At 41.7% G+C, this 26,577-nt stretch overlaps 1 protein-coding gene across 1 annotated transcript in view; it reads right to left on the bottom strand.

The window, feature by feature from the left end:
- Positions 1-804: 804 nt before the first annotated feature.
- Positions 805-26,577, bottom strand: part of AKT3 (AKT serine/threonine kinase 3) — a 236,777-nt gene continuing 211,004 nt past the window's right edge. The window contains exons 11-14 of the mRNA XM_040967991.1: positions 25,420-25,634; positions 19,040-19,127; positions 10,288-10,390; positions 805-4,299 (exon numbers count right to left, since the gene is read on the bottom strand). Coding sequence (XP_040823925.1) covers positions 4,214-4,299; positions 10,288-10,390; positions 19,040-19,127; positions 25,420-25,634 — 492 coding nt within the window. The 3' untranslated portion in view covers positions 805-4,213. The remainder of the gene's footprint in view (positions 4,300-10,287; positions 10,391-19,039; positions 19,128-25,419; positions 25,635-26,577) is intronic.

The following is a 26,577-nucleotide window of genomic DNA, read 5'->3' as shown; positions in this document are numbered from 1 at the left end:
TTTAATTGTCCTTGGTTCTCTTTTAGGTATACTGTGAATAAATTATACATATTCTAAAAATAGCACCTTTAAAGAATTATAGAGGTCACTTTAGTTTAGCCTCCTGGATCTGTCAACCCCAGTGGTTCTGAGAAGAGCATGTGCAAGAACGCCCTCCGATTGGGCCGACACCCACATACATGCCTGACTGACCCTGGTCCCCAAAGCCACTCCTCACTCTGGCTTCCTTCCGGAGCAGAGCCAAGGTTCCACACTAGCTTTATGAGGTAAAATCAGAGAAAGGCCCCGTCCAGAAGGAGTCAACAGAACTCACACTGTAGTCCAGCCAGCCTACCACCTGTCACCCATGCCAAAGTTTGTTAATTTGCTATGAAGTGTTAGAAATCTACTTGAAGACAGGAAGTACGCAGAGCAGTACATTATCAGGAAGACATCAATGATGAGCTACATGCCTTAAGAATCCTGGGTTCGAACTGCTGGCTGTGAAGATGATTAGGGTGTAGTGGGGCAAGCCCTACTCCATCCCTTGCTTCCCAGCAGGTCTGACACCCAGGGCTGAGGGACTGGCAGCTCCCCGGAGGGAGCAGGCAGCCCTTCCTCAATCTACACAGCACACTACTGCCATTTCAGTGAAGGAAAATCCTCTCATGTGTCGTGAGCTACAAGGAATTCACATCTTTTCCTGTCACATTATATACAGGGTAAGTGAATTACCAGGTGGGGCTACTAAAAATTTTTTCCAGGAAGTAAATTTAATTTTCTGTGATTACAGAACCACATCCAACAACAATAAAGAGAGAAGTAGCAGATTGACATAGTGCTTTATTTAAGCTGTCTGTACGAAGGAAAATAATGTGCATCCCTATCATATACGTGTAAAAATACTAAGGATGTACAGTGTACAAAAACAGTTTCTTGTAGTTATTTCACATCCTTGTGGGTCATATACTTAAGGAAATAAACAGTTTTAGTATGACCAACAGTAAGAGTAATACAGTTCTTGGGTTCATAGGTGCGTCTGCTTAAAATCCTTAACCAGATAACTAGATCTTGCGCGGATCTAATGAAAGAGCTAGCAAGGTCAAGAAGTGTCACAAACTATAAAGCTACAGGGAGGTAATTCAATTACCAATTTAGAAGTTTTCTTTTTTATTTAAATAAATACATTTCATGCTTGCCTGTAATGCACTACCAGGAGCAAGATAAGGAAGTTCTACTGTAGACAGTACAAACAGTAGCAGCAAAGTGTGTACACTGAGGTGTGAGTGAGACCCTGCAGTTAGTAAGGAAGGCCTTACCATTGTACTCTAGGAGAAGCAAGTGGCCCCTGCAAGAACCGTCAGCTTGGAGAAGCCAGAAATAAGTATGAGACATGGAAAACAATACTGCAGTAATGCTACGTAATTAGTGTATAGAAAGCAAAGCTGTGAGCAACTCTGCCAACACTCCCAGCAGAAATGGCCAGTTCCCTTCAAGATGGCTGCAGGGGGGGACAAGCGGTTCAGACTTTGCGCTGGGCTGTGGGGCTGGAGTCCCCAGATTCTGACCTGTGTTCTGATAGGATGGTTCCAGGCTTCAAGTCTTCTGCCCGCCAGGATCCCAGGCTACGGCTATGGGCAGCACAAGGAAGTCGGAGTCCTCTCCCTCTACACTCCTTTCTATTTTTCTATTATACCTCCATGCCAGTACATTGAGATCTGTAGTGGAAATACAGGATTCTCAAAAAGAAAGCCAAGAAAACACCTGCATGACATAACGGAATCTAAGAGGGTGAAGTGAATGAACGAACCCCAGGCACAAATACAGGTCAGCTGTGGGAGCAGTCGGCCCAGGGCCCTGCCATCCATCTGCAGGAATCCTCCCTGGTCAAGGTCATGGAAATCATCTCAAGACTGGCAGGGGGAAGGGGAACCAAAACAGGAAGCTATGAGCTTAGTGTATGGGTGTCACGCTTTCCCTCTAAAAGAATAAATGCTTTGAGTATCAGCTAGTCCCAGCTGCCTTCTCAGCGTCTCACCTGTTCCCTCCTTCTATGATGGATGCAAGACAATTTCAAGGATCAACCTTCTAGCTGCTTTCTTGTCAAAGTGAAACATTCAACATAAATCCAAGATTGGGAGGGGAGGGGGAAGCTAAAATTCACTGTAACTTGCTACTCAATACTAAGAATGAACTTCACTCATGTAGAAATATGAAAAATTAGGACAAAATCTACGTCTGACTATGTCTTAGCTGCCTTGGTGAAATGCCCTTCAATCCCCGTCGGCCCCAGAGGCCCACCCACTGCCAGCAGTGGGCTCCGAGCTATAAAGCCACACCTGGAGTGTCAAGAGGCTAAGACATCTGCATCACGACTAGGATTCATTCCACTTAGAAAGTCACTTACTCTTCCATAGAATGCGGTCATGTAACACTATGCCATGCTATCGTTTTCCATTTGGGAGCTGTCAGATAAACACAGGTGCACCTCCGCGATCACACCATGGAGGGGGTGGACTCCTGCTTGCCACAAGAATGGCCCCCAGCGCCTTGGACTTCATTGGTTGCTTTGGAAAATGTCAGCTCCTAGCACCGAAGGGTTGAATCTGAAGATCATCATTAATGAGGGAGAAAGATGAGGTTTGCATGCATGTCCCGACAGTGGGAAGTGCTGGAACTGGGACATGAGTATATATGGGAAAAGAAAGGCTGGGAGTGTTCTTTCTTGGTTTGTTCTCCCTGATGGCTTAATTGAGTAATAAATGTACCATGATCGGAAAGGACACACCAGGTTCTTACCCTTTACTGCCTACTTAGTAAATATTCAAGTTGTGTTCATTTTGCCAAAGAAACTTCCTTTCTTATCATTATTCAGTTCTCGATTTTCTCTGTTACATTACGTTGCCAGGCCATTATAATTCAGTTCTTAAATGAGCAAACATAAACCCCTGCTTCAGTAGCCCCTCCCTTGGCATGGATAATTGGGGATTTTCTAATTTTCAGCACCAAGGGAGTCAAATGATACCATCCCTTTTTCCAAAGCCAAATTCTACTACAATATGTAGTTTCAGAGCCTTATATGTATTTTTTTTCCACCTAGGAGGAAAAGTGCATGATTCTCATAGGCATGTACATTCCTTGCACACAGGTCAAATGAAACTGCAGTAAGTCTATTTAATCTAAGTTGGAGCTGCATCTGCTAACATGACATACAATTCTCATCACTAAAAAATAAATACTACCGCAATATAAACAAAATCAAAAGGACAAAGTTTTAACGTCTGAGCAAAGACTAACTCACGTAGAACTGAAAGTAAAAAATTAAATCTAATAGGCAGACACCCATTTGCCTTGGTGAATACATTTTGGTGAAAAGCAGGATCACTGTGTCTACATTCTTCGGCCATCAGAGGTGATACGTGTCAAGACGGGAAAAGGTTTCCAAGCACAGGGGACAGGTTCTCTGACACAAGCTGCATCCTAAGACCCTCTCCATGACTTTGTGCACAGGCTTTCATGTCTTGGTGGAGCAACGGCCACTTGCCTGAGAAGTCAGGACCGTCAGCATGGGACACGGGGCTTCCTCTGCAATAGCCAACAGGAAATGAAAACATAGTAATATCTGTATCTCAGCCGTTGTTGAGTCCTTCTCCAACGCTTCCTGCCAAGTCCCAGCCCAACCTTAGTGATACCTCACCGACCATACACACCCATCCGATGTGCTTAACAAAAGCTCTCCACATGCACATCCCCACCCTTCCACGACTGCTTGTTCTGAGTTACAAACTAGTTCTTAGTCTAATTAGCTTTTGATTTATCTTCTAGAAAGTTAAAAAATGTACCTTAGATCAGCCTATCACTTAGCCCTCACTGTTAGGGAAAAACAAAAACTAAAAGATCAAAGGTGACAACTGGTGCACAAATGAACATGGTGGGCTCATGACTTCCAAAGATTGTAAAATTACTTCTTAAAGTTGCTATAATAGTCAGACAGTAGCAGCAACAGCATGAGACCTTAGACTGAGATACAATTTCATGCAAAAACAAAAACCAGAGTGTGATTACGTCTGTGTTTTCATGTGGGTGAAAGGTGGCGAGGGGTGAGGACCCTGGGCCAGTCTGGGATGTCGGAAGGTGCCCCTGCTTCCTGTCAGAGCGAGGACCGGTGGTGCTGTCCGGGAATCATTTTCAGTAATACTCTAAGATGACAGTGAAGTAGCAGAATGAAAGTAACTTATTCTCGTCCGCTTGCAGAGTAGGAAAACTGAGGGAAGTGCGGCCGCCTCTCATTGTCCATGCAGTCCATACCATCCTCATCATCTGTGGGCGGGAAACAGTGATTTTAAGTTTTTATTTATGGTTCTGCAACATTATCTCTCATCTACATTTCCTTACCTCCTAACAAGAAAACCTAACAGGGGCAACAGTGCCCATAAACCTGTGCTTAACATGAAAGTATACAAGAAATTATACTTTAAAAGTTATCTTATTTTCATAAACCCACATTCCACCAAGAATGATGTCATAAAAAATGATTTGATAAAAACATATCAATATGTCAAGACTCAATGAAACTGAAAAATCATTGAGGAAAACAGTTGATAAGAAAGAACAATTTTTGGGACCAGCATGATAGCGTAGTGGTTAAGGTTCTCGCCTTGCAAGCCCGGGATCCTATATGGGCACCAGTTCTAATCCCGGCAGCCCCACTTCCCATCCAGCTCCCTGCCTGTGGCCTGGGAAAGCAGTTGAAGATGGCCCAAAGCTTTGGGACCCTGCACCCAAGTGGGAGACCTGGAAGAAGCTCCTGGCTTCTGGGTTCAGATCGGCACAGCTCCGGCTGTTGTGGCCACTTGGAGATTGAACCATTGGACAGAAGATCTTCCTCACTGCCCTCCTCTCTGTATATCTGACTTTCCAATAAAAATAAATAAAGCTTTAAGAAAAAAGAGAACAATTTTCAATAACTTTTGATTTTGTCAAGTCCCACAATGTCAAAATTAGCAAAGTCAATGCATTTTGTGACACCAAAAAGTATTTTTACAGAATCCATTAACAAATGTCATCAAGGCTCACACTTCTTCCTGACGGTGCCCTGGGTGTGGCTGCTTCCTATGGAACTGTTTTCAGCACCTGCCATCTGCCTTAGCTCATCATTTCCAACTTTCCTATGATAGGACTTCAAACTAGAATGCACACAAGAAGCCAGGGAAAGGTGCTGCTAGCTCAACCCTGGCTTGGCAGGAAGCACGCAGGGCAGGGGCATGCTGACAGCCGGCTGCTCCTCCCCCCATGCCGCCTGTTGCCCTGGCTGGGCTGTGGCACAATCCTGAGCTGTCAGGATGCTGGTCCTGCTTGGGGGCGACGGGCTCTCTGTGTACCTGCACTGGGCTGAGTACCACACAGGCCCCACTGCCAGAGCTCTGAACAGCATCCCCAGTCTCTGGACTTGCTAGCCATAGGGGAGGGCTCCATTTGAAAGGTTTTCTGTCCTACCTGTAATTGTACGCTAGCCTGCTATAGAACGGGCTTCATGTTCTGGGAGAAAGGCTAGATCCCACTGGGCTGTGCCTTCATCTAAAGAACAATCATTCCTCTCCTGCTCTTCTCGGGATTAAGGCAGAAGCGCCTCAGAATTGTTACACAGGGGCATCAGGCCAGCCCTGTGACCTCTAACCTCCCAAGGCTCCCACTATGTTGGGAGGGAATGACTCCAGCCCACAGTGTCTCGAGTCCCCGGCCTGTTGAAGACACGGACCTCCAAGGACCCCTTTTTTGCAGTGACACTGCCAACTGCAGGCGGCCTCTCCAGTGGCTCTGCAGGTATCAGGAGCTGGGGGACAATGGCCTATCTGTTGAGTAGGAATCTAAAACTGGAGAAAAGGCAGCTGAAGCCTTCACATTCAGATTCTGACAGATAACAATCACATTTTGAAGAAACGGTTGTTGCCATTACCAGCTTTGTTTATAGTGTTTCAGCACAGCAAGCCTGCCAGGCCCTGGGCAGTGATGCCTCAGGCAGCAGGGGCGTGGGGCTCTGGATCCCTGTGCCCTGAGCCAGTGTCCCTGGAGGGCGGCACCACCCAGAGCCCTCATTAGCCCAGTTCTCCCTGGGCCTTCCGCTTGAATCCCTTTTAGAGGAGTACCGAATACTGCTGGCTGTCGGCTAAGAATTCCAAGTCAATGATCATTCTGTCACTTCAGGAACAAATACATCCCATTTCTGAAAACAAAGGGGATCTATAGGGCACAGGCAGCCCTGGCCAGGGCTCAGGCCTCAGTATTCTGAAAGCCAGGGACTCCAGCCCTCAGCTCCCTTTCTGTGGTTTCAGGTATGGCAACAGTGGGGCCCACACCTGATGGACAAGGCCTCTCAGGGGAGGCACAAGCTGCCATGGGGGGAGCTGGAGGAGGTGGCAGGTGACACCACTCCGGAGGGACCTTGAGACAGCCACATGGGTGCCGGGTCATGACCTGGCCGCTGGCTTCCAGAGCAGCTCCCCACAGAGGCGCCTCAGCAGGAGGCGGCCTAAGTATTCAGGCCCTTATAATCCACAGTCCAAAGACCTGGGTGAGCTCCAGACTCCTGGCTCAGGCTGGTCATATGAGATGAAGGATCTCTGTCCCCATAACTTTGTCTTTCAAATAAATAAACCTATAAACCTTTAAAAATAAATAAGTTCTAAGTTTCAGTTATAAATGGATTGCCATAGTGCACAGTGACGACAATGAACATGAACTATTTTTTAAAAAACATCATCTGCAGAAAGAAAATACTATCCAATTCCACATGCTACACATAGTCCCCGGATCCAAGTAGCATAAGTTGCCTCATTTTCTTACAGCACTTAACAGATGTAATAATACGTAGCAAAAGCCACCAAATCTCCAGAAATCAGGCTGGGAAGGCAGAAGATCATTAATGGATGTAACGAAAGACGACACATTCTAAAATCTGTTCTAATTAATTAACACCAGTGAGGACAATCTGGCCTGTTACTGCAGCTGTTTGTAGAAAATGGAACATTCTGCCTTTCTAACTGCTGATTTGTCCTAAAAAATAACTCCATTCTATTTTATAAAAGCAAGGTGGCAAGTGGGAAGATAATTGCTAACAAATGGTCCTCCTGTGGACTTTGATGAAGAAACCTCTGTGTGTTAGCCAGGAGCGATCTGTCGGCCTTGCCAGCCCCACTCCCACCTAGCTGCAGGAAGGGCGGGGTGCTCCCAGACCGGGGGAGGGGGGTGGCTGGGGAAGATTCAGGAACTGCTGTGAAGCACTAGGGTGCAGGGGCCCTGGATGCCCAGAGCCATGCTGAGCTGAGCACAGGGGTCACAGCCAGGCACCACGCACAGTGTTGAGGTGCTGGGGTGCAGGAGGCGAGCCTTTCATCTGCCTTTGTTCTCTGGAGAGCCTGAGTGGGAGACAAGGTGGGGCCAGGGCAGCAGCGCTGGATGGCTGCTGGGCTCAGGCAGTAAGGTGCTGCTTTCTGTGCTGCCCAATGCCCGGGAGCAGGGCTGCATGCCACCAATGGTGCCCACAAAGGGCGCTCTGACAGGCCCCATTACCACAGGTAGACTGCGATACCCACCTTGGAAATTCCCACACTGTACAGGCTTTCGGTGTGTCCCTGTTTGCAGCTAGAACAGGGTTTTTCTTTAAAGACTCAGGTCAGAGGGCTCACACAACACGTTACGAGTCTGAAATCGTGGATTTTCATTTCAGAACAGAAATGTCGTTAAGATGAAATGTGACATGCTAGGAAAAACACTCCTGATGGCTTTTACAGTGTTAGAAACCAGCTGAGAAACTAGATTCAATTATGTTCTAGAAGCTGTGCTAGGGACTTAAACACTGTCTTAACGCCCGAGTCTCATTTTAGCAGGTCTAGAAAGCACCCAATAAAATGCACACCAATAACAAATTCTCATCTGGACAAGTGCTACGTCAATCTGGAGTTAGGGACAAGGCAAGGAAAATGAATCCTGAAGAGTTCCAGGTCCCTGACAGATCTTTACAATTCAAAGTAATCACGCGAAAGTCACCAGCAAGCTAGGGAGGCAGACGCCGTTCAACCTAGCTGTAGCCAGGTGCAGCTTGAATGTGTGCTGCTCTGGTTCTTCACCTTGCAAGCAGGGCACTTGCATCTGCCCCTGCACGGCCTATGCCCATGCCTCCCTGGGGTCCTGCTGGCTCCCTCCAGGTAGTGGATCACAGAGTAAATCAGCACTGAGCACTGGTTCAAAGGCTTCTTGAGCAAAACTGAACCCAGGGCTGCTCAAACGTGGGGGACCCACAGCTTCTCACGAGCATGGCTCAGCCACACCCAGTGTCCTGCCACCCTCCCAGCCTCCCCTGTCAGAGGACAAGGTCTCTGACACATCCTATACCAAGTCAGCACCACAGATGCCATGGGGAAGATTTCCCAGGGTCAGGTTCAGGGCTGTGCCCAAACCGGGATGTGAGTGAGCCTCTTGGGTGGAATCTCCAGCTCTCTGATGAGCTAACAGGCTGAGAGCTGAGCAGGAAGGAGCTCTTCCTACAAAACTCCATGACCAAGGACATCCTTGGCAGAGGGGACAGCAGATACTGGAGTCAGGCAGCACAGTGAAGTATGGCATATTCAAATGGAGGCTGGCACACTGGACAGCAGGGGGACATGGGGACAGCAGCAGACGAGGAGCAGCCAGGAGAGTTTGAGCGTGGGAATAAGCCGCACTTGAAGTGCAGTGGGAAGCCACTGGTAGGTCCAAAGCAGAGGAATGATGTGGTCTGATTACAACTGCAGTCAGATCCAAACGACTGGGCCAAGCAAATGCTCTGTGAGGCCTGCCCACGGTCGGTCTGATGCTACCACTCACTGGGGCTGTCCAGCAGGCTAGGGGCCCAGGGCCAAGGCCTGTGCCTGAGATCCACGCTCAAGCAGTCCTTAGCTACCTGCCGGTGACTCCACAGGCTTCTCTGAGATAACTTCTAATACATGTGCAACAGCACACGAGACAGAGTGGAAGCCAGTCGTTCTCCACAGCAGCCGCTTCAGCGTGCCGTTTCCCAAGGTTGGCTGCTCAGCAAGCCCTGCTCACCGACCTCTATCAGCTCCACTTCTCTCTGGGAGTCAATTTCCCCCCTTAAAAAATGATCGGTAAGAGGTTTTCAACTCTGTGCAAATTTAAAGAAAGAAAAGCACATATACGCACACCATTATATCTCCACTTTCACTGGGTGGCCAGGGTTCCCTTGCTGCCAGGTTCCCAGATTAGGAACCCTTGGCCCCAGGGACTCTGGTTTGCATTCTGACGCTAAACTCTGTTGACTGCAACCATAACTGGAACTACTGTTATTTCTCTGTCAATCTTCTTTCTCAGGGACACTCAGTATATAGTGGTACCACCAACCAACCAGTCATTAGGAAGAAATGAGAATAAATACTTGGCCTAGCAGGTACGGTGCCCTGTGGGCACCCTGGAGCATCTGAGTTCCATTCTCAGCTCCAGCTCCCAACTCCAGTTTCCTGCTCGCATACACCTAGGATCTACCTCTCTCTTCTCCTCTCTCTGTCTCTCAAAAGGTCAGAAAGGAGAATACAGAACACAAAGGGGAAGAAGAAGAAGAATAATATGATGTTATTGTGTAAACGAAAAGGTATGTGACTTTAAAATTCCTGAAGTGAGCCAAATATCACCCACGCTCAATCCTATCTATATTCCTGAGTGAGGGATAGACCAGACCTTTGTCAGCATGAGAATGTGTAAAGATTACTTACACCTTTCTTTCATTACAATCCACTTATTTATGGCATTTTTCACAGTGGCAGATACAATACTATATATTGAACAATCTTAGGTGGTGCATTAACATAAGTATAATATTTTATATGTATTAAAAATTACTAGCAAATTAAGTGACATTCCTCAGACATCACAGCTTAACAGAAAACTCATAAACAGGAGTGGTTCAGTTTAAAGTGAATTTTAAGACCATGGGGTAGGAGACCAGGATTCTGAAGGTGGTATGGGAGCAAGCAAGCCTGGGAAATAGAAACGCTCTGTCCGCTGACGTCAGAGCACCCCACTGGAGGACAGAAAGACCAATTCGCTTGCCACTTCCACCACAAGTTTTCTGCATACAGTCTTGCCTGCACAGCTGAGCTTTTTGCACAACTACCTTCTGACATTTTCACATTGTATTCTTGAATGGAATGGAGTTAGGTCACTGTGGAATTTGATCATGAAAATACCAGATGATTTTTAAGACTTTTTCCCCCTGTTATTTTAGAATGTTATCAATTGCCTGCTAGATCTACTTACATTTTTCAGGTGGTGTTATTGTAATAGTCTGAGCTGTAAATTCCTCATCAAAATATCTGGTATCTGTCTCAGATGTTACTTGAGGCTTAAAAGGAGGTACAAGCTGTAAGAAAGACGAACACTATTAACCCATTTCAACGTAGAAACATTCATTTTGAGGCTAAAAATCACAGAGCAAATCATTACACAAATGATACAAAGACCTAAAGGGCTGACGCACTGCGCAGGACAGATGGGCATCTGGCTTCCCAGTCCACAGCTTAAACGCGCAGTGACGATGCCCTGCATCTGTGTAAGATTCAGGAGACTGTGCCACACAGGAAAAAAGGAGGGCTACAGATGAGGACAGAAAGGAAAATCTTAACATCCATCATGGTTTGTTATCTGCTGATGAACCACAGGGACACATGCAGGTTCCTCCTGATGCAGAACAAGCTGGCCAGCTTCACTGTCCTTCTCTGCACTTGGCTGAGCAGTGACCATTCAAAGCACAAGCAGATGATAGCTCACCCGCAGGTCCCTGCCAGGAGCGCTGCCTCCATTCCTCACAAGGATCTCTGCTTACTTGAAACACGCACCAACATGTGCGGGATTCTTGAGGTGACACACACACGATGTTGTCCTTCGCTTTCAAGGAATCCTTAGAGGGGACAGTGACTCCACAAGGGGCCTAAGTCACTGTCTGGGACTGACAGAGCTGGACCTGTGGCAGGCATGGGGTGAAGGTTGGAGATGCCTGAGGCAGGCACCCTGCCAAGGGCTGGGGCATAAGTAAGGAGGAGCCCCCCACTGTTTCCCAGGGGGTGCCAAGAGGAGGTAAGTGTTGCAGCTTTCTTTGTAACCAACGATGCCCAGTCCTGAGGCCTGCAGTAAGACCACAAGCTCTGCTTGAAAATCATTCAGAGTTGGACAAGCATACCACATGACAATGCAGTTCTCACAGAGACAGGAAGATGGAAACCACACCGCCAGAAATGGGTGTTGTACAATAATTTCTGCAGCTACAGAAACACACAACTGGCCTTGGATCAATGCATTTTCTCACTCTGACACCAGACTTATGTTAAACAACCAGGCAAAAATCTAGACAGAGTGCATTCTAAAAAAAAAAATGGGATGCGCTCAGTTGAAAAGCTAAAGGGCCATATTTTAGTTTCTGGCACACGTGACAAAGCATTCTGTGCCTCCAAGATCTCCATTGGTAGGAAGCACTCTGGGGGAAGGACCCACATCCAGGTTCCAGCGACCAGCTGGGTAGTGTCGACTCCAGCCCAGCCTGACTTCCCTCTCAGCTGACTTTCATCTTCCACCTGGGCCAGCTCCCCTGGGGCAGGGAGGAGCAAGCTGCTGCCACCTGACTGGGCTCAAGCAAGCAAGTCTTCCCTCGCCCACCCCAACAGCAGTGCAGCTTGCTCACCAACATTGTGCGTGTTCTCACACGCATGCACACACACACACACACACACACACACACACGTCAGGGATCATGAACACTGGAGAATTTGTAGTTTTTTTTTGTTTGTTTTCTTAAGAAAGCCCATACCCAGCAGGTGACTGGGAAAGTGAGTTTCTGGTTGATTTTCCTTCCGACTCACCACTCTACAGACAGATATTCATGGAGGCCAAAAATCTAAAGCTGCCTTCAAGTTGAAGAAAAGCTGAGATAAGACAGATAGAATGGTCACCACTAACTTAAAAAAAAAATGAAATACACCCGAAAGTGGTTTTTAAACTATACCCTAAAGTGGTTTTTCAGCTCTCGCAGAGAGCTTAAAATGTCACGCTGTTACTACGGATACTTCGATCATGCTGATCAAAAGGCTGCCCACTGTATCACTGTGCATCCTCACGCTGGTTTGGCTTTCTACTCAATATTTCAATCACACACTGATGACAAATTTTTGTTGTTGTCATTACACATCCCCTTAAGTAAAACATGAAGTTACAAGACAGTGAGGACTTGCAAAGGTTTCACGGAGATATGGTTAGCCTATTCTGTGTCACAGACCCAGAGTATACAATTTAATGTTTTAACATACCTGGGCACCATGAGACTGTCACCACAATCAACTTTCTTGGCCCTGTGAAATCGATCCTCTCTTGATGAGCTTTCTGCCATATATTTGTATTTTCTAAATTATATAAACCACATGATGTAGTTTCTGGAATCTTTCACTGAACATTATTCTGGTATTCTTCCATGCTATCATAAGTATTAAGGGCTGATCCATTTTATTGTTGGCAATGTTCTACTGTATTAATGTGTAATATTATATATCCATTTCATTTGTCAATGCAAGCTGGGTTGCTTCTAGTTTGGAGTTATCACAAATATGTCTGCTAGGGCATCTTTATGTTCAAGCCTATATAGACATAAGATTTATTTTATTTTACACAAATATTTAAGTAGCATAATAACTACCCTGGGTGTACATCGGACTTTTCAAGAAGCTGTCAAAATATATCTTAAAGTATGCACCACCAGCACATGGCAGTTCTAGTTGTTTTACATTCTTGCCAACATTATTTTGATCAGGCTTCAATATTAGACATTCTAATACATGGTGGCACTCCACTGTGCTTTTAAATTCAAACTTTCCTAGCAAAGTGACCAAACAGAAAACTTGCTTCCCAGGCTTATTTTTTCAGAGATGATAATTCTGACAATTCAATCTTTACCATGTTCTTTTCATTGAATTATTTACTTTTAATTTTTTACAATTTATTTATTTGCAAGGCAGAATAAGAAAGAGGAGAATCACCCATCATTGTTTCTCTTTAAACGTCTTCAATGATCAGAGCTGGACCAGGCTGAAGCCTCAAGCCTGCAGCTTGAGTTTCCTAGGGGGTGCAGGGGTTCGAGGCCTGAGCTGGCTTGCACTGATTTTCCAGGAGCATTTGCAGGGAATGCAGTCAGAAGTAGAGCAGCCAGGACTTGCATCGGTGCCCATATGGGATGATAGCACCACAAGTTGAGGCTTTACCTGCTATGCTGCAGTGTCAAACCCTACAGACTTCTTCAGGTACTTTGGAGACATGTCACATTTGTGATTTAAAAATATCCTTTTAAGTGTGAGCCTGTTCCTTTTAGTCTCATTACAGTGATTTTGAAAAACAGATTTTTTATTTTAACGACAGCCCATTTATCCCTGTTTCTCTATGGGTTGCATGTTTGCTCTGTAAAGCTCCTGTATCATCCCACAGCACCACCATTTCTCCTGTTCCTCTGCACAGGCTTTACAAGTAGAACTATGATCCTCTTGCAGTTGGCTTTCTGTATGGCTCTCTCTTTTTTTTTTCTCAAATAAATGACCAACTAATTTCAGTACTACTTCTTGAACTAGACTGTCTTTGCACCTTTAGTGAGTCAACTGCCCATATAGGTGTGGGTCTATTTCCACATTCTCATTTTTGCTGAACTGCTCTGCAACTTTATGCCAATAATAAAATTCCCTGATAACTTTACCTTAAAAATAATGCAAGTTAAGCAGTGTAGGTCTCCCTGTCCTTTGTCTTTGGTCAGTTGTTTTGTTCATTTTAGGACCTTTGTATCACATATGGATGCTAGAAAATAGCTTGCTAGGACTTTGACTCAGATTGTGCAGAATTTGAACAGCAGGTTAAAGGTAAATGGCATGGTAAGCTAGAACCTTTCAGGGCCCAGACTGGCCACTGTGGCCATTTGGGAAGTGAACCAATGAATGGAAGCTTTCTCTCTTCTCTCTGCTCAATCTCTTCGACTGTTACACTGCCATTCAAATCAATAAATAAACCCTTTAAAAAAACTAACAAATAGCCCTCCTACTCCATGAAAACAGTGCATCTATTTTTAAACTCGTCTTTATCAGGAATTTATCTCCATTTTCTTTTTTTTAAAGATTTATATTTTTATTGGAAAGGCAGATATATAGAGAGGAGGAGAGAAAGAGAGGAAGATTTTCCGTCCGATGGTTCACTCCCCAAGCAGCCGCAATGGCTGGAGCTGAGCCAATCTGAACCCAGGAGCTTCTTCTGGGTCTCCCACATGGGTCCAGGGTCCCAAGGCTTCGGGCCATCCTCAACTGCTTTCCCAGGCCACAAGCAGGGAGCTGGATGGGATGTGGAGCAGCCGGGATTAGAACCGGTGCCCATATGGAATTCCCAGTATGTTCAAGGTGAGGACTTTAGCCACTACACTATCATGCTGGGCCCCTCCATTTTCAATATGAAGGTTTTTCGTATCTTTAATTAGAACTGAAACTACTGGGGCTGGGGTACAGGAGATGAAGCCACTGTTCGCAACAATGGCATTTTATATCATAATGCCAGGGCCCCAGCTCCCACTCTCCCTATTAATGTGTCTGGGAAGGCATCAGGTGATTGCCCAGCTGAGTCCTTGACACTTGTATCTGAGACTAGGATAGAGTTCTTGGCTTCAAGATTAAGCCTGGCCCAGCTCTGGCTGTTGTAGTCATTTGGGGTGTGAATCAGCAAATGAAGATCACCCTCTCTCTCTTTCCCTCTTCCCTCCCTCTCACTTTGCTTCAATTTTCTTTCTGCATTTCCAACAACAAACAATTCATCATTTAAAGTATGAGAACTTCATGTATTTATTGCTAATGGTAATTGTATTTTGAAGTTGTTCTGTCTTTTGCAAACTTCCCTGTATTTTTTTCAAGAGATTTATTTACTTGAAAGACAATTATAGAGAGGGACAGGGAGAAACACAGAGATCTTCCATCTGCAGATTCACTCCCCAAATGGCCATAAAGGTTGGAGTTGGGCTCATCCAAAGCTTCTTCCAGATTGCCAATGTAGGTATAGGGCCCCAAGTACTTGAACTGGTTTCCAGATGCAAGAGGAAGCTTGGCTGGAAGTGGAACAGCCAGGACTCAATACCAGTGCCAATATGAGATGCTGGCACTGTGAGTGGTAGCTTTACCCACTATACCACACGCCAGCCCCTTGTGTATTTATCTGTATAAAGCAACTCAAGTATTAAACCTTTTATAGATCCCATCAGGTTCTCTACACAGTCATGTTGCCTATGAATAAAGACAGATTTATTTCTTCCTTTCTAATCTACATACATCTTATTTTCTTGCCTTACTGTACTATTCAAAAGTCCCAGATCAAGTTAATAGAGATATATTTGCCTAATGGAAGATCCAATCTTTTGCTGTTAGGATAGTAGCCAAACATTTTTTATACATGTTCTTGATAGGCAGACAAATTTCCCAAAACCTAATGTACTAAGAACATTTTAATTTTTGCTTAAAATCAGAAATAGGTGATGGATTTTCTAGAAAGAGAAAACTCCTTCCTTAGTCTGGGAATTTGGTGAATTACACTGGCTCACTTCTGTTTGATACACCAAGCTTCTACTCCTAGGAGAAGTCCCACTGGTAATGAAGAGCTATTCTTTGTTACTAAATTTGATAATCTTGTGCTCCTAGAAGAAAACCTTGGTTGGTTGGTGTTATCTCCATATGTATTGGTAGATTTAACTTGCTAAAATTACACGAAAACTTTTGAATATATGTTAGTTAAGGAGACTGGTACACAGTTTTAACATCTTTATCTACCTATGCCTTGTTTGTTTGTCCTGATCTTGCTTTTCTTGCTTCTGGTTATACCAGATTTAGTTTGTTCCTTTTCTTCATAGTTTCCTAAGACAGGAACTAAAGTCACTGATACTAGTCACATCCGTCTTCTTTCCCAGCTCAGGCATCTGACACCATAAAACTCCCCTGAAGTACTTCTCAGGCTGCATCTTACAGTTAAGCTTTTATTTCTAGTCTGTTCAAAGCAATTTCTCTTTTGATTCCTTCTTTAACCCACAGATTATTTATAACTATACTTAGCTGCCAAATACTTGAAAATTTTCCACTTATCTCTCCTCTTTAGCTTTTATTTCCGTTTCTTAACATGCTTTAAATTACTTGAGTCCTTTAAAATTTATAATCATTTTGCTCAAATTCTGCTACAATGTAACATGTCTTCTGTGGAATAACGGAAAGAATGAGGTTTCTGCTAACTGAAGGGAGTATTCTGTATGTCAGATTAAGTTGGCTGAAAGTATTGTTCGAGATTCTCTTGTCCCATCACCTACTTGAAGATGAGCACTGAAATATTTAAGTGTAACTATGGATTTGTATATTTTTCTTTATAATCGCTATTACGTTTTGAATCATATATTTTGAAATATGTTCAACTCACTGCCAGGTTCTGTATGAAAAACCCTCTCTACCTTCTTATTCAAGTAGTATCACTGGCTTTGTAATCTAGCTCATATGATAATTATCCAGCCACTTCTTCCAAAAGCACTCCTGAATAAATGAATACAATATAAAATTCAATTTAGAAACGATAGAGTATGTATTAGGTCAGAAGTATTTAACTACAAATCTCAGCTTTTGTGTGCTAATGAATGGCATCATTAACTATAAACTTACTTTCCTGGGGGAAAAAAATGCCTTAAACTGAGAAGCATCTTTTTTTTTTTTTTAAAAAAACTAGCTATGCTTTCAAAAAATGCAGTTCTCAACAATCCAAACAGGAAAGCTCAGATTGTGGGTTCAAGTCATGATTTTGGTTTACTACACACGCATGTTTAGAGCTGGGTTCCATGTGCCACCTTAGCAGCACGTTAAGGCAGCAAATCTGCATTCAATTCTCCCCACACTAATCCTCTACCAAACTGCAAATGTTACCAATCACTTCCACTATGTTTCTAAAATAAACAGTGTGTGCTTCTTTATATATTGTAAATCAAAGAAATGTGTAAAACAAATTTTCTAAAATGTGTTAGAATTTTGAGAGGCAGGTACTGAGCAGAACAGTTAAGACTTCTGTACCTCACATCTGAGAACCTGGGTTCAACACCCATCTTGGGCTCCAGACTCCAGATCCCTACTACTGCAGATCCTGGCAACAGGTTGTGATGGCTCCGGAGTATGCGCGAGAGGGGGGAGAGGGAAGGAAGGGGAGGGAAGGGAGAAAGGGAAGGGAGAGTGAAGGGGAAAGAGGACTCTCACCTACTGAGGGGAGTGGAGGGAAAGAGAGGTGAGAGAAAGAGCGAGTCCCTTGATATTTCCATAAGGCTATGGTGGCAGCAGGAGAGTTAGGACCACCATGCTAAGGGTTAATCTCCCCAGATCGTGAACAACTGCATGCTTGAAGCTGGCAGGCATTCAGTCTGTCTTCTATTTCCAACTGACGCAGGAGGTGCTAATATGATGGAACTATTTTAGACATGTAGTTACAAAAAAGAATAATCACCACATTTCCAGGGCCAGCACTGTGGTGCAGTGGGTTAACCCTTGTCTTGTGATGGCAGCATCCCATATCAGAATGCCAGCTGAAGTCCTACCTGCACCACTTCTGACTCAGCTCCCTACTAACAAATCTAGAAGGGCCTAGGATGATTACAGCCAAAGTTCTTGGCAGGAATGCCACCCACACGGCAGATAAGGATGGAATTTCGGCTCTTGGTTTTGGCCTGTCCTGGCACTACCCTGTCTAGACACCCATTTGGGATGTGAACAAGAACAGAAAAAGATAGCTCTGCCTCTACTCCCTCCCCTGTCGCTCTCTGTAACTCTGTCTTTCAAATAAATAAATCTTTTTAAAAAAACACTGTAAGGAGTATAACTAAAGATAAGTTAATTTTTAAAAGAAAAATAATGGGGGTGGGGAGGAGGCTGGTGTTGTGTAGGGGGTTACTCTGCCACCTGTGATGCTGGCACCCCAAGGGGGGCATTACTTCAGGTTCCAGCTAATCTGCCTTCCATCCAGTTCTCTGCTGATGGCTGGGAAAGTGGTGGGAAATGGCCCAAGCTCCTCATGCGGAATACCCAGAGGCAGCTCCTGGCTTCAGTCTAGAGGATTAATCCCTGGCCATCTGGGGAGTGAACCAGTGAATGGAAGATTCCTCTTTCTCTCTGTCCCTCTTGAATTCTGCCTTTCAAATAAATGAATGAATGCTTTTTTTTTTTTTACAAGAAAGATGAAAAGAAGAAAGCATCATATTCCCTAGTACCAATAATAAAATAACAGAAATGAGGTTACAGGTATTGCTTCCTTACAGATCATGTATTACAGGATATCATAACTTCCTTTGGGAGTTAATAAAAAGAAAAGTACTTGACAAACAAATCCTACATAAGCATTCTAATAGATATTTCAAAAAATATGAAAAATTTGAATAGGTTGAAAATGAAACAAAATTATTGCATGAAATTCCAAGAAAATTAATTACAAAGAATTTCATAGTAACAATTTTATACAAACATTTGAAAATTGTATCAACATATTAGCAATATCTAAATTTCTAAAAAGATGGAATGAATCCTGTTCCTGAATTTAAACATATATTATAACATAAAAACAAATAAGATATAAAAAAATAAAAACACATATAATTACTGGCACCCATCTTGTGAGCAAAAAGTTACAAAAATAACAAGTCTCAAAACAATAAATTTATGATGTGGTTAAAATATTAACATTAAATGTCTTTAAATTCTTTGATCATTTTGAACATGATTTCAGGAGTTACTTGGTAAACCAAAATTATAAATAAGATATTAGGATAAGAATTTTACTAGAACATCAGTTAAAATAGAAAATATCATTTTATTGCTCAATATTTTTCAGAACGATTTTTTTCTATATAACCATTTTAGCAGAGAAGCTACTATACATAGTACATATATACACAAAGTGCCATATATATATGTATATATATATGCATGCCTTTAAGATATCCTACCTTTTTATCATATACATCTTGCCAGTTTACTCCAGAAAAGAAACTGTGTCTCATAATTTCTTTCGCATCATCTGGTCCTCCACCAAGGCTAAGAGGATAGAAATAAAATCAAATGAGTATAAAACATTTACATAAACCCAACACAGAAAAAATTTTTACAAAAGTGCAAAATTGTAAACAAACAGTTCTTTGGATAAATAACCATAAAAGCAAAAAGCTCTGACTGTAGGATCCACTTAACCTAACATGCTATTTGTAAGAACTTCACCCTAGATAAGCATTTGCAAAAGAACTGAAGCACTGCAGACAGACCCAGGGGAGGCAGTGAACTACCTCTGGTACTGATGTGAGGTGTGACAGTGAACAAGTGGTTTAACCTCAGTTTTATTATCTGTAGAGTTGGGATAACAATATCTGTATAGTGAGTACCAATAAGTTAGAAGGAATACAGGTAAGCACCTAACACAACAAATGGTCATTTCCCTGTCAATTATGTAAGCTGAATTCCTTTTTGAATGACTCAAGTCAAAATGTATTCTTGTGAACACAAATCTGAAATAACCAAATGTCTAGTTATAAAAAGAATTTACAGAACACTGCTATAGACAGAAACTCAGACTACTTCCATATCACAAATGAATCCCACAGAAACAGTATTACTAATCTAGTGAACATTATTATTTCATTGTAATGTAATATGCAATACAAATTTAAAAATTTAAAAACCTTATTTCCTTTTTAAAAATATTGTTAATTATCCAGTATTTTACTTCATAAACACATGAAAAGAAATTCAAATGTTTCCTGACAGCCTTGGTTAAACAGTACACATCAGACATTAAAAATGACACAAAGGAGAGGAGGAAAGGGGAAAAAAAGAAAATATGGAAAAAAAAAAAGGTAATAAGTACAGAAAACCTGTTTAAGTCATTTAATGATAAAAGAACAGTAAATACAAAATTTGCAAAGATAATAAAGTATACAATTCCTTTACTGCAAGCTGGTCAACTAATTTTCACAGAAAACTTGTAAATTTTGACTGAAGTGACTTCCAATTAGCTCTGATGTGAATACCGGCTGATTGTTTTTTTAACGCTAATGCTGTTAGAGAGACATGTTAGAACCTCCCTTATTTCTTAGGCTTTTTTTCTTTCTGAATGGTTAACAATTTGGGGATATTAGGAGGCGACCTCTGTGGCACCTGAGATGCCTACATCCCATTTGAGAGCACCAGTTTAAATCTTGGCTACTCTGCCTCTGGCCCAGCCGCCTGCTCATGCACCTGGCGAGGCAGCAGCTGAGGGCCCAGCAGGAGGGCCCCTGTTCTCCCATGGCAAGCCTGAAGGGAGTTTTAGGCTGCTGGATAAGCCTAGCCCTGGATATTTTGAGCATTTGGTGAGTGAACAAGCAGATGAAAGATAGCTCTCTCCTGTCATTTTACCTTTCAAATGAACAAATTAACTAATAAGTAAATGTTTTAAAATCATTTTGGAAGATTGGAGAATATCCACTCTTTTTTTTCATTATTTACAGTATACTAGATGATGACACAAGACACTTTTATATTTTAAAGGTTTATTTTATTTTATTGGAAAGTCAGAAATACAATACAGAGAGGAAGAGAGAGAGAGAGGAAGACCTGTCTGCTGATTTCACTCCCCACATGACTGCAACACCCAGAGCTGAGCCAATCCGAAGCCAGGAGCCAAGAGCCGATCCCAGGTCTCCCACAGGTGCAGGGTCCCAACGTTTTGGAATGTCCTTGATTGAATTCCCAGGGCACAAGCAGGGAGCTGGATGCGAAGCAGGGCTGGTGGGATTAGAACCAACACCCATATGGAATCCTGGCGCATGCAAGGTGAGGACTTTAATCACTAGACTACCACGCTGGGCTCACAAGACACTTCTAAATTTAACCTACAATGTTAACATTTCTGTAGTACTTTCTCACGTCTGAACAACCAAAAAAATAATAAATCAAACCCTAACTTACAGCACTGGTCAGTTTTGGTGTTATAAATACTTCTACCCTGGTCACTTTCAAGCTTCCAATGTGATATCACTCAACATGGAGGTAAAAGAGATGTACAGTAAACCACTGTATATACTTTCCATACAGATACAGCAAATATAACTTCATAAGGATTTAAGTAAAATGTAACAAAATGCAGAATGACAAAAAAGTTTGAGTATTTATTAGCCTTTGATTTTATGTAAGTTTATGTTATTTTCTGTAACATCCAGCTCACAGCATATCTGAAAATTTAACAGCTGTTTTTCCATGAAGCAGATCAACTCTAGCCCCAGCACATAAGAGAATCCTGTAAACAGGTCACAGAAAAATGCAATCTACAACTTGAATGAGTTTTGGTTGTCAAGGATAAGAAACATACAACTGGAAAGCACCTTGGATCCTCTTAAACATGGTCAGAACGGAAAATGAAGCAGTCAGCTGGTGCCCAAATGCCTTAGGGGATTCCCACAGAATGGGCAAATTCTCTAAAAGAGCCACATTCTAGAAATGGGACTTTGGACTGGATCTGATCATAATACCCATGTTCACATCCAAGGTCTTCAGAGCCCAACAATTCTGTAGTTAGTTCACAGCATACCAGTCCCTGTCTACTCTTTTTCATTCTATTTCACTTTGAACTCGTCTCTACTCCAGAAGGCAAAAACATCTCAGAGGGCGGAAATCAGGACTGGATTATCCAAAGCCATTCTGTGCTTGTACTGGGAGGATCTGAAAAGCAGAAGCACTAACACAAACTTCTGAAAATAATTTAATATTCAACAGTCTGCATCAAAGTAGTCTGCATGAGAAAGATCAGAACACCAGCGTATTTCCTGACACTCCTGCTAGAGGTCATTTTAATACTGCTTTCAGCTGACGTGTACTTGAGACAGTACATCTGGGAGGAGCTGGAGAGGAGAATCGTCATTCTGCCAAGAGGTTTTAATCGAGCTTCAGCAATTCCTTTTTGTGTAACACCTCAGTTTTCTAGCAATAGTTTGGCTTTGGACACAGTCAGCATTTATTCTGTATTTACCAAGCACATATAAAACTAAAACATCAGCCATGAATATTATGCAAAGTCTAAGAATACAACCTTAGCCTGCCATTTCAGAAGCTGGGAGATTCTTCAACACAAGGCTTTCTCAAAGTGTGAAAGTGTCAAAAATTTCTATGTCAATAACTTCCTAATATACAATTTGAGACTTCAAAATAAAATCAAAATATGCTTTGAACTGAGACATTTGTGCTTCAGAATATTAAACTCCAATATCAGAGTGCCAAATTAAACCCTTCACTGCTACGGATTCATCACCATTGAAAACACCACAGAATTCACATTTTCCTGCTGTACTGAACGCAACACAGGATTGGGTTTTGGGTTTTGATCACAGAGTAATTAGGATTAAGGAATCAAGCAGACTGACCCTTGGCCCTTAAGGGAAATGACAAGTGGTCCAGTGCAGTACCAGAAGAATGCAGGCAGCACCTGGCTGAGCAGGAGAAACAATGGCATGTCAGAATGCTACCTTGCAGTATGCTTCCCAGGACTTTCCAGAGTCCTTTGTTGGCTTTCTTCTGTTTTTCTACCTCAAATTTTAATCTTTCCCGGTATTGTGTCCTGGGCCCTCTTCTTTCCACACTTTACCTTTTCTAACACTTTTCTTTGCTCTCGCTATTTCCGAGATTCTACTACTGTACGTCTAAAGCACTGGTATATATTTCCAGCTGCTTGAATGATTTTCCATCTAGGTTTACTACAAAAAAGCCTCAGACTTGATATACCCAAAGTTAGTATCAACGTTTACTCCTGGAAGCCTCTACCTTTGCTTGTATTCCTATTAAGAGCACCCAGTTTCCTAGTCACTTTAGTTGGAAAGTGGAGCAGCATCCCTACCTCCACCCCTCAGTCACCTGTATTCACACAACTCTTTGTATAGCTTTTTCATCACTGCTTTTGGAATGACTCCATCTACTAAATGGACAATCTAGTATTACTAACTACTGGGACTGCCTATCCCATGACAAAGTCACTAAAATTACCTTTTTTAACAACACAACCTAAATGTAGTATTCCTTATTTTAGGTACTTGAAGATTTTTATCCCCTTCTGAATAAATATTAGATGTTTTCTAAGAAATACAGGGTCTTAACAATCCAACATACTGGCTTTTACTCCCAACACTACCTAGTTCATATTCTATACAACAGGCAATCAACTTCTCAAATGCCATGTTTATTTGTAATCCTAGCTAAATGTAAATTAAAACCTAGATAAATGTAAAATTATCTTCTTGAATGCCACTGCAAGCCTCAGTTCCTTCATAAGCCAGTTAAGTCCCCCGAACCCTAGAGAGAGTCCACACTTTCACTGCAATTTGTATGTAATTTAATGTGAACAACTGGGAACACGTTTTGTGCCCCACTTTCTTCTACAAACGTCTACAACAGAGATTTGTTCATTCTGCTCATTCTTGCAGTCCCAGTACTTCAATACAGTAGTTGAAGGGGATGTTATATCTATTACCAAAGAAAACATTAAATAAGAGAAAATACTATGTCTTCTCTTTTGAACAATACCAACTTGGGCAGGGAAATAATTAGAGCTATGTGACAAACCAAGCCATTAAAAATTTAGAAATTTACTTCACATCCATTCATAGTTCTTATCCATTTACTATATGTTGTCCATGAGAAGGAGGAATGGCTGACAAATAAAAAATGGATGAAACACAGACATGAAAATCATAAGCACTATTTCCCCCTAGTAAGTCACTTACAGAGAGTCTTAGGAAAGAGTGATCAAAGCTACAGGAAAAATCTGGGAAGAAAAATGCCCTCCCTTGAAATCAAGCCAAACCTTTGATCTCAAAATCAAATAGATAAAACAGAGATTTTTGCTGAGATTAAACTACACATTAACATGTGTTGCTCCTGACACAGAGGTAAAAGAACCATAATAAATAACTGTTAAAAACCTGAACAGAGAAACTGATGCAATGCAAAAAAAAAAAAAAAAATCCATAAGAACACCAAATAGAAACCAGGAAACTTGATTTCTCTTCTTGTTCTGCATGAGTTTTCTGTGAGACTTTGACTAGATCACTGAACCCTGGTGTAGACCTGCATTCTCCCTCCAACCAAGTGGAAATGAAAATAATATCTAGTCTATAAATCAAATGAAAAAGCAAAGGAAATGATAGGTGTTAAAATACTCTAAAAATGAAAAATAAATATTTTACAAATGCACATATGAGGCAATATCTCAGTTAGTAGGAACATAAAATACATTTCCAAAGCAAGAAGATGGTCATCTCTTTTATGTTTGCTTGTATTTGCAGAAGGCCGAATCACATCCTTTACAAATTCAAATTTGAAACATTGAATTAAAATGATTTCTAATGTTGCCACAGCACAAATTTTAGTATTCACTCATACCTTCATCCATTAATTCACTGTGTCAATAAACAGAAATTATTGACACCAATCTCAAGCAACATACTGTAACAAAACATGTGGGGTGTGGAACAGTCAATGCTATATGAAATCATCCAACCTCCTAGATGTTTAAGAACTAATAGACTTTCAGAGAAATGTTGGTATGTATTAACCCCTGGATGGCAGCATGGATACATATGTATGTACATATGGATAAGCACATACATTAAGGAACATGGAAAGTTACTTTTTTCATATACTACTTATTTTATATATTACTTGTGCTTATGTTTTTTCATATATTACTTCTCATACTATATAGTATGACCACATAAACATGAACCAAGAATACTGCAGTTACTTCAGCAAAGCAGCCAGCGCTATATTACTCCTTGGGTCTTAGCCATAGCTGCAAAAACAAATACAAAATGTATAAAAAGCTTTTTTTTCTCCTTGGCCATCAATCCTTTCAGTCACACAAGAGAAAGAATATTTTTAAAGGGCAAACAAGGTAGTTAAGTTTGTTAACATAGGTTGGATATGGGAAGAAAGTATATAAACAGGACTATTTGTATAATTTAAATCATCAGAAATATAAAAGCTGGGAAAACAAAAGCAAGAAAAGGAAGCCTCATATCCCAACAGTATCAAGCAACAAAGTCATGAAGAAACTGTTCACCCATAACATGGTTAATAAAGCTCCCATAAATCCATATTTGGTAAATCTGCATAAAATTTCCAAGTTAAGAGTTGAGGAAAATTTTTAAATGTTCTATATTATGCAGTTAAAAATAAGTCAGTGTCTCAGTTGGAAGATGTCTGCACCAAATACATTGCTTCTTGGAGTTAGTTATACTTGAATTAATTTCCATATCACAATTTCTAACTATATTCATCAGTAACTCACTGAGAATTGTTTGAGGCTTACCGTTTATTTGGATCCTTTATCAAGAGCCCTGAAAGCAATGATTTTGCATCTGAAGAGAGTGTTCGAGGAAATTTAATGTCTTCCATCAGTATCAGTTCAAAAAGTTTCTCATGATCCTGGTTGTAGAAAGGTAACCTCCCACACATCATTTCATACATGACAACCCCCAGGCCCCACCAGTCTACTGCTCGGCCATAGTCATTATCTTCTAACACCTAAAAATAAAACCAGTAAAAAGATTTATCATTATACAATAACTACACATTAACTTTTTAAGCATAATACATTGCATATACAGGAGGCTTATACAAAAATGAGCATGAAGTTTGAAAGCCTAAAATGTCTCTTGACTTCTTGACATTTAATCTATAAAGTTTCCTATACAAATCACAAATCTATTCATTCTGAAGGGCAAAGGTCATATCAAAGAAAGTGATAAATCCTAAGCTGGGGGGAAAAAAAAAGCATGGGTCAAATGAGATGCTTAGCTTGCATATTTATATATTTTCTCTTAGGACTACTTAATGTTTCTTTATAGTGCCACTAACATGAGTTTTACATAACAATGGGTGCTAGGCTGTGTTGATTTCAGAGTAAATCATGTGCCATAGGCATTCCTGCATTAAGACCAAAGTGGACACACAAAAACTGAGAAATACAATTTTACGACTGAAAGATAAAAGTAAACAAACTTAGAGAACGAGTAATGACAACATTAAAATTTAATGTATTTAAATTCCTTTTCAGAACTATGTAATCAACAAAGTGTATATGAAGGTTATTAGGGTTATAATATATTTCAGCATTGAAAATTTTACTACCTCCCAACAGAAACTTCTGTCAAACACAACAAAAATCATGGAGTGCTCTATGTCCTTAATTTCTTCCCTCAAACACATTGCAAGTGCACACATTTCAAAAAGACTGGCAGGCATCAATTTCACTATATTGGAGTGACCTGTTCAAACTGATATGTGATAATTTACCATTTCTCCCAAGAAGAATTTAGTTTCACCTTTTTTCCCACTTGCTTTTAGCCCATGAAACATTCCGCATCCATATACAGCTTTCAGTAGTTCATTTAAGAAACTTTTTTTTGACAAATCATAAAGCCTATTTTATTTGATCCTCTCAGCATGGATAAAGCCAGATCAAAAA

This window comes from Ochotona curzoniae, unplaced genomic scaffold (assembly GCF_017591425.1).
Source record: "Ochotona curzoniae isolate NIBS_2020 unplaced genomic scaffold, NIBS_Ocur_1.0 scaffold_4683, whole genome shotgun sequence".
Classification (NCBI taxonomy): domain Eukaryota; kingdom Metazoa; phylum Chordata; class Mammalia; order Lagomorpha; family Ochotonidae; genus Ochotona; species Ochotona curzoniae.
This window is presented reverse-complemented; position numbering and strand designations above follow the sequence as displayed.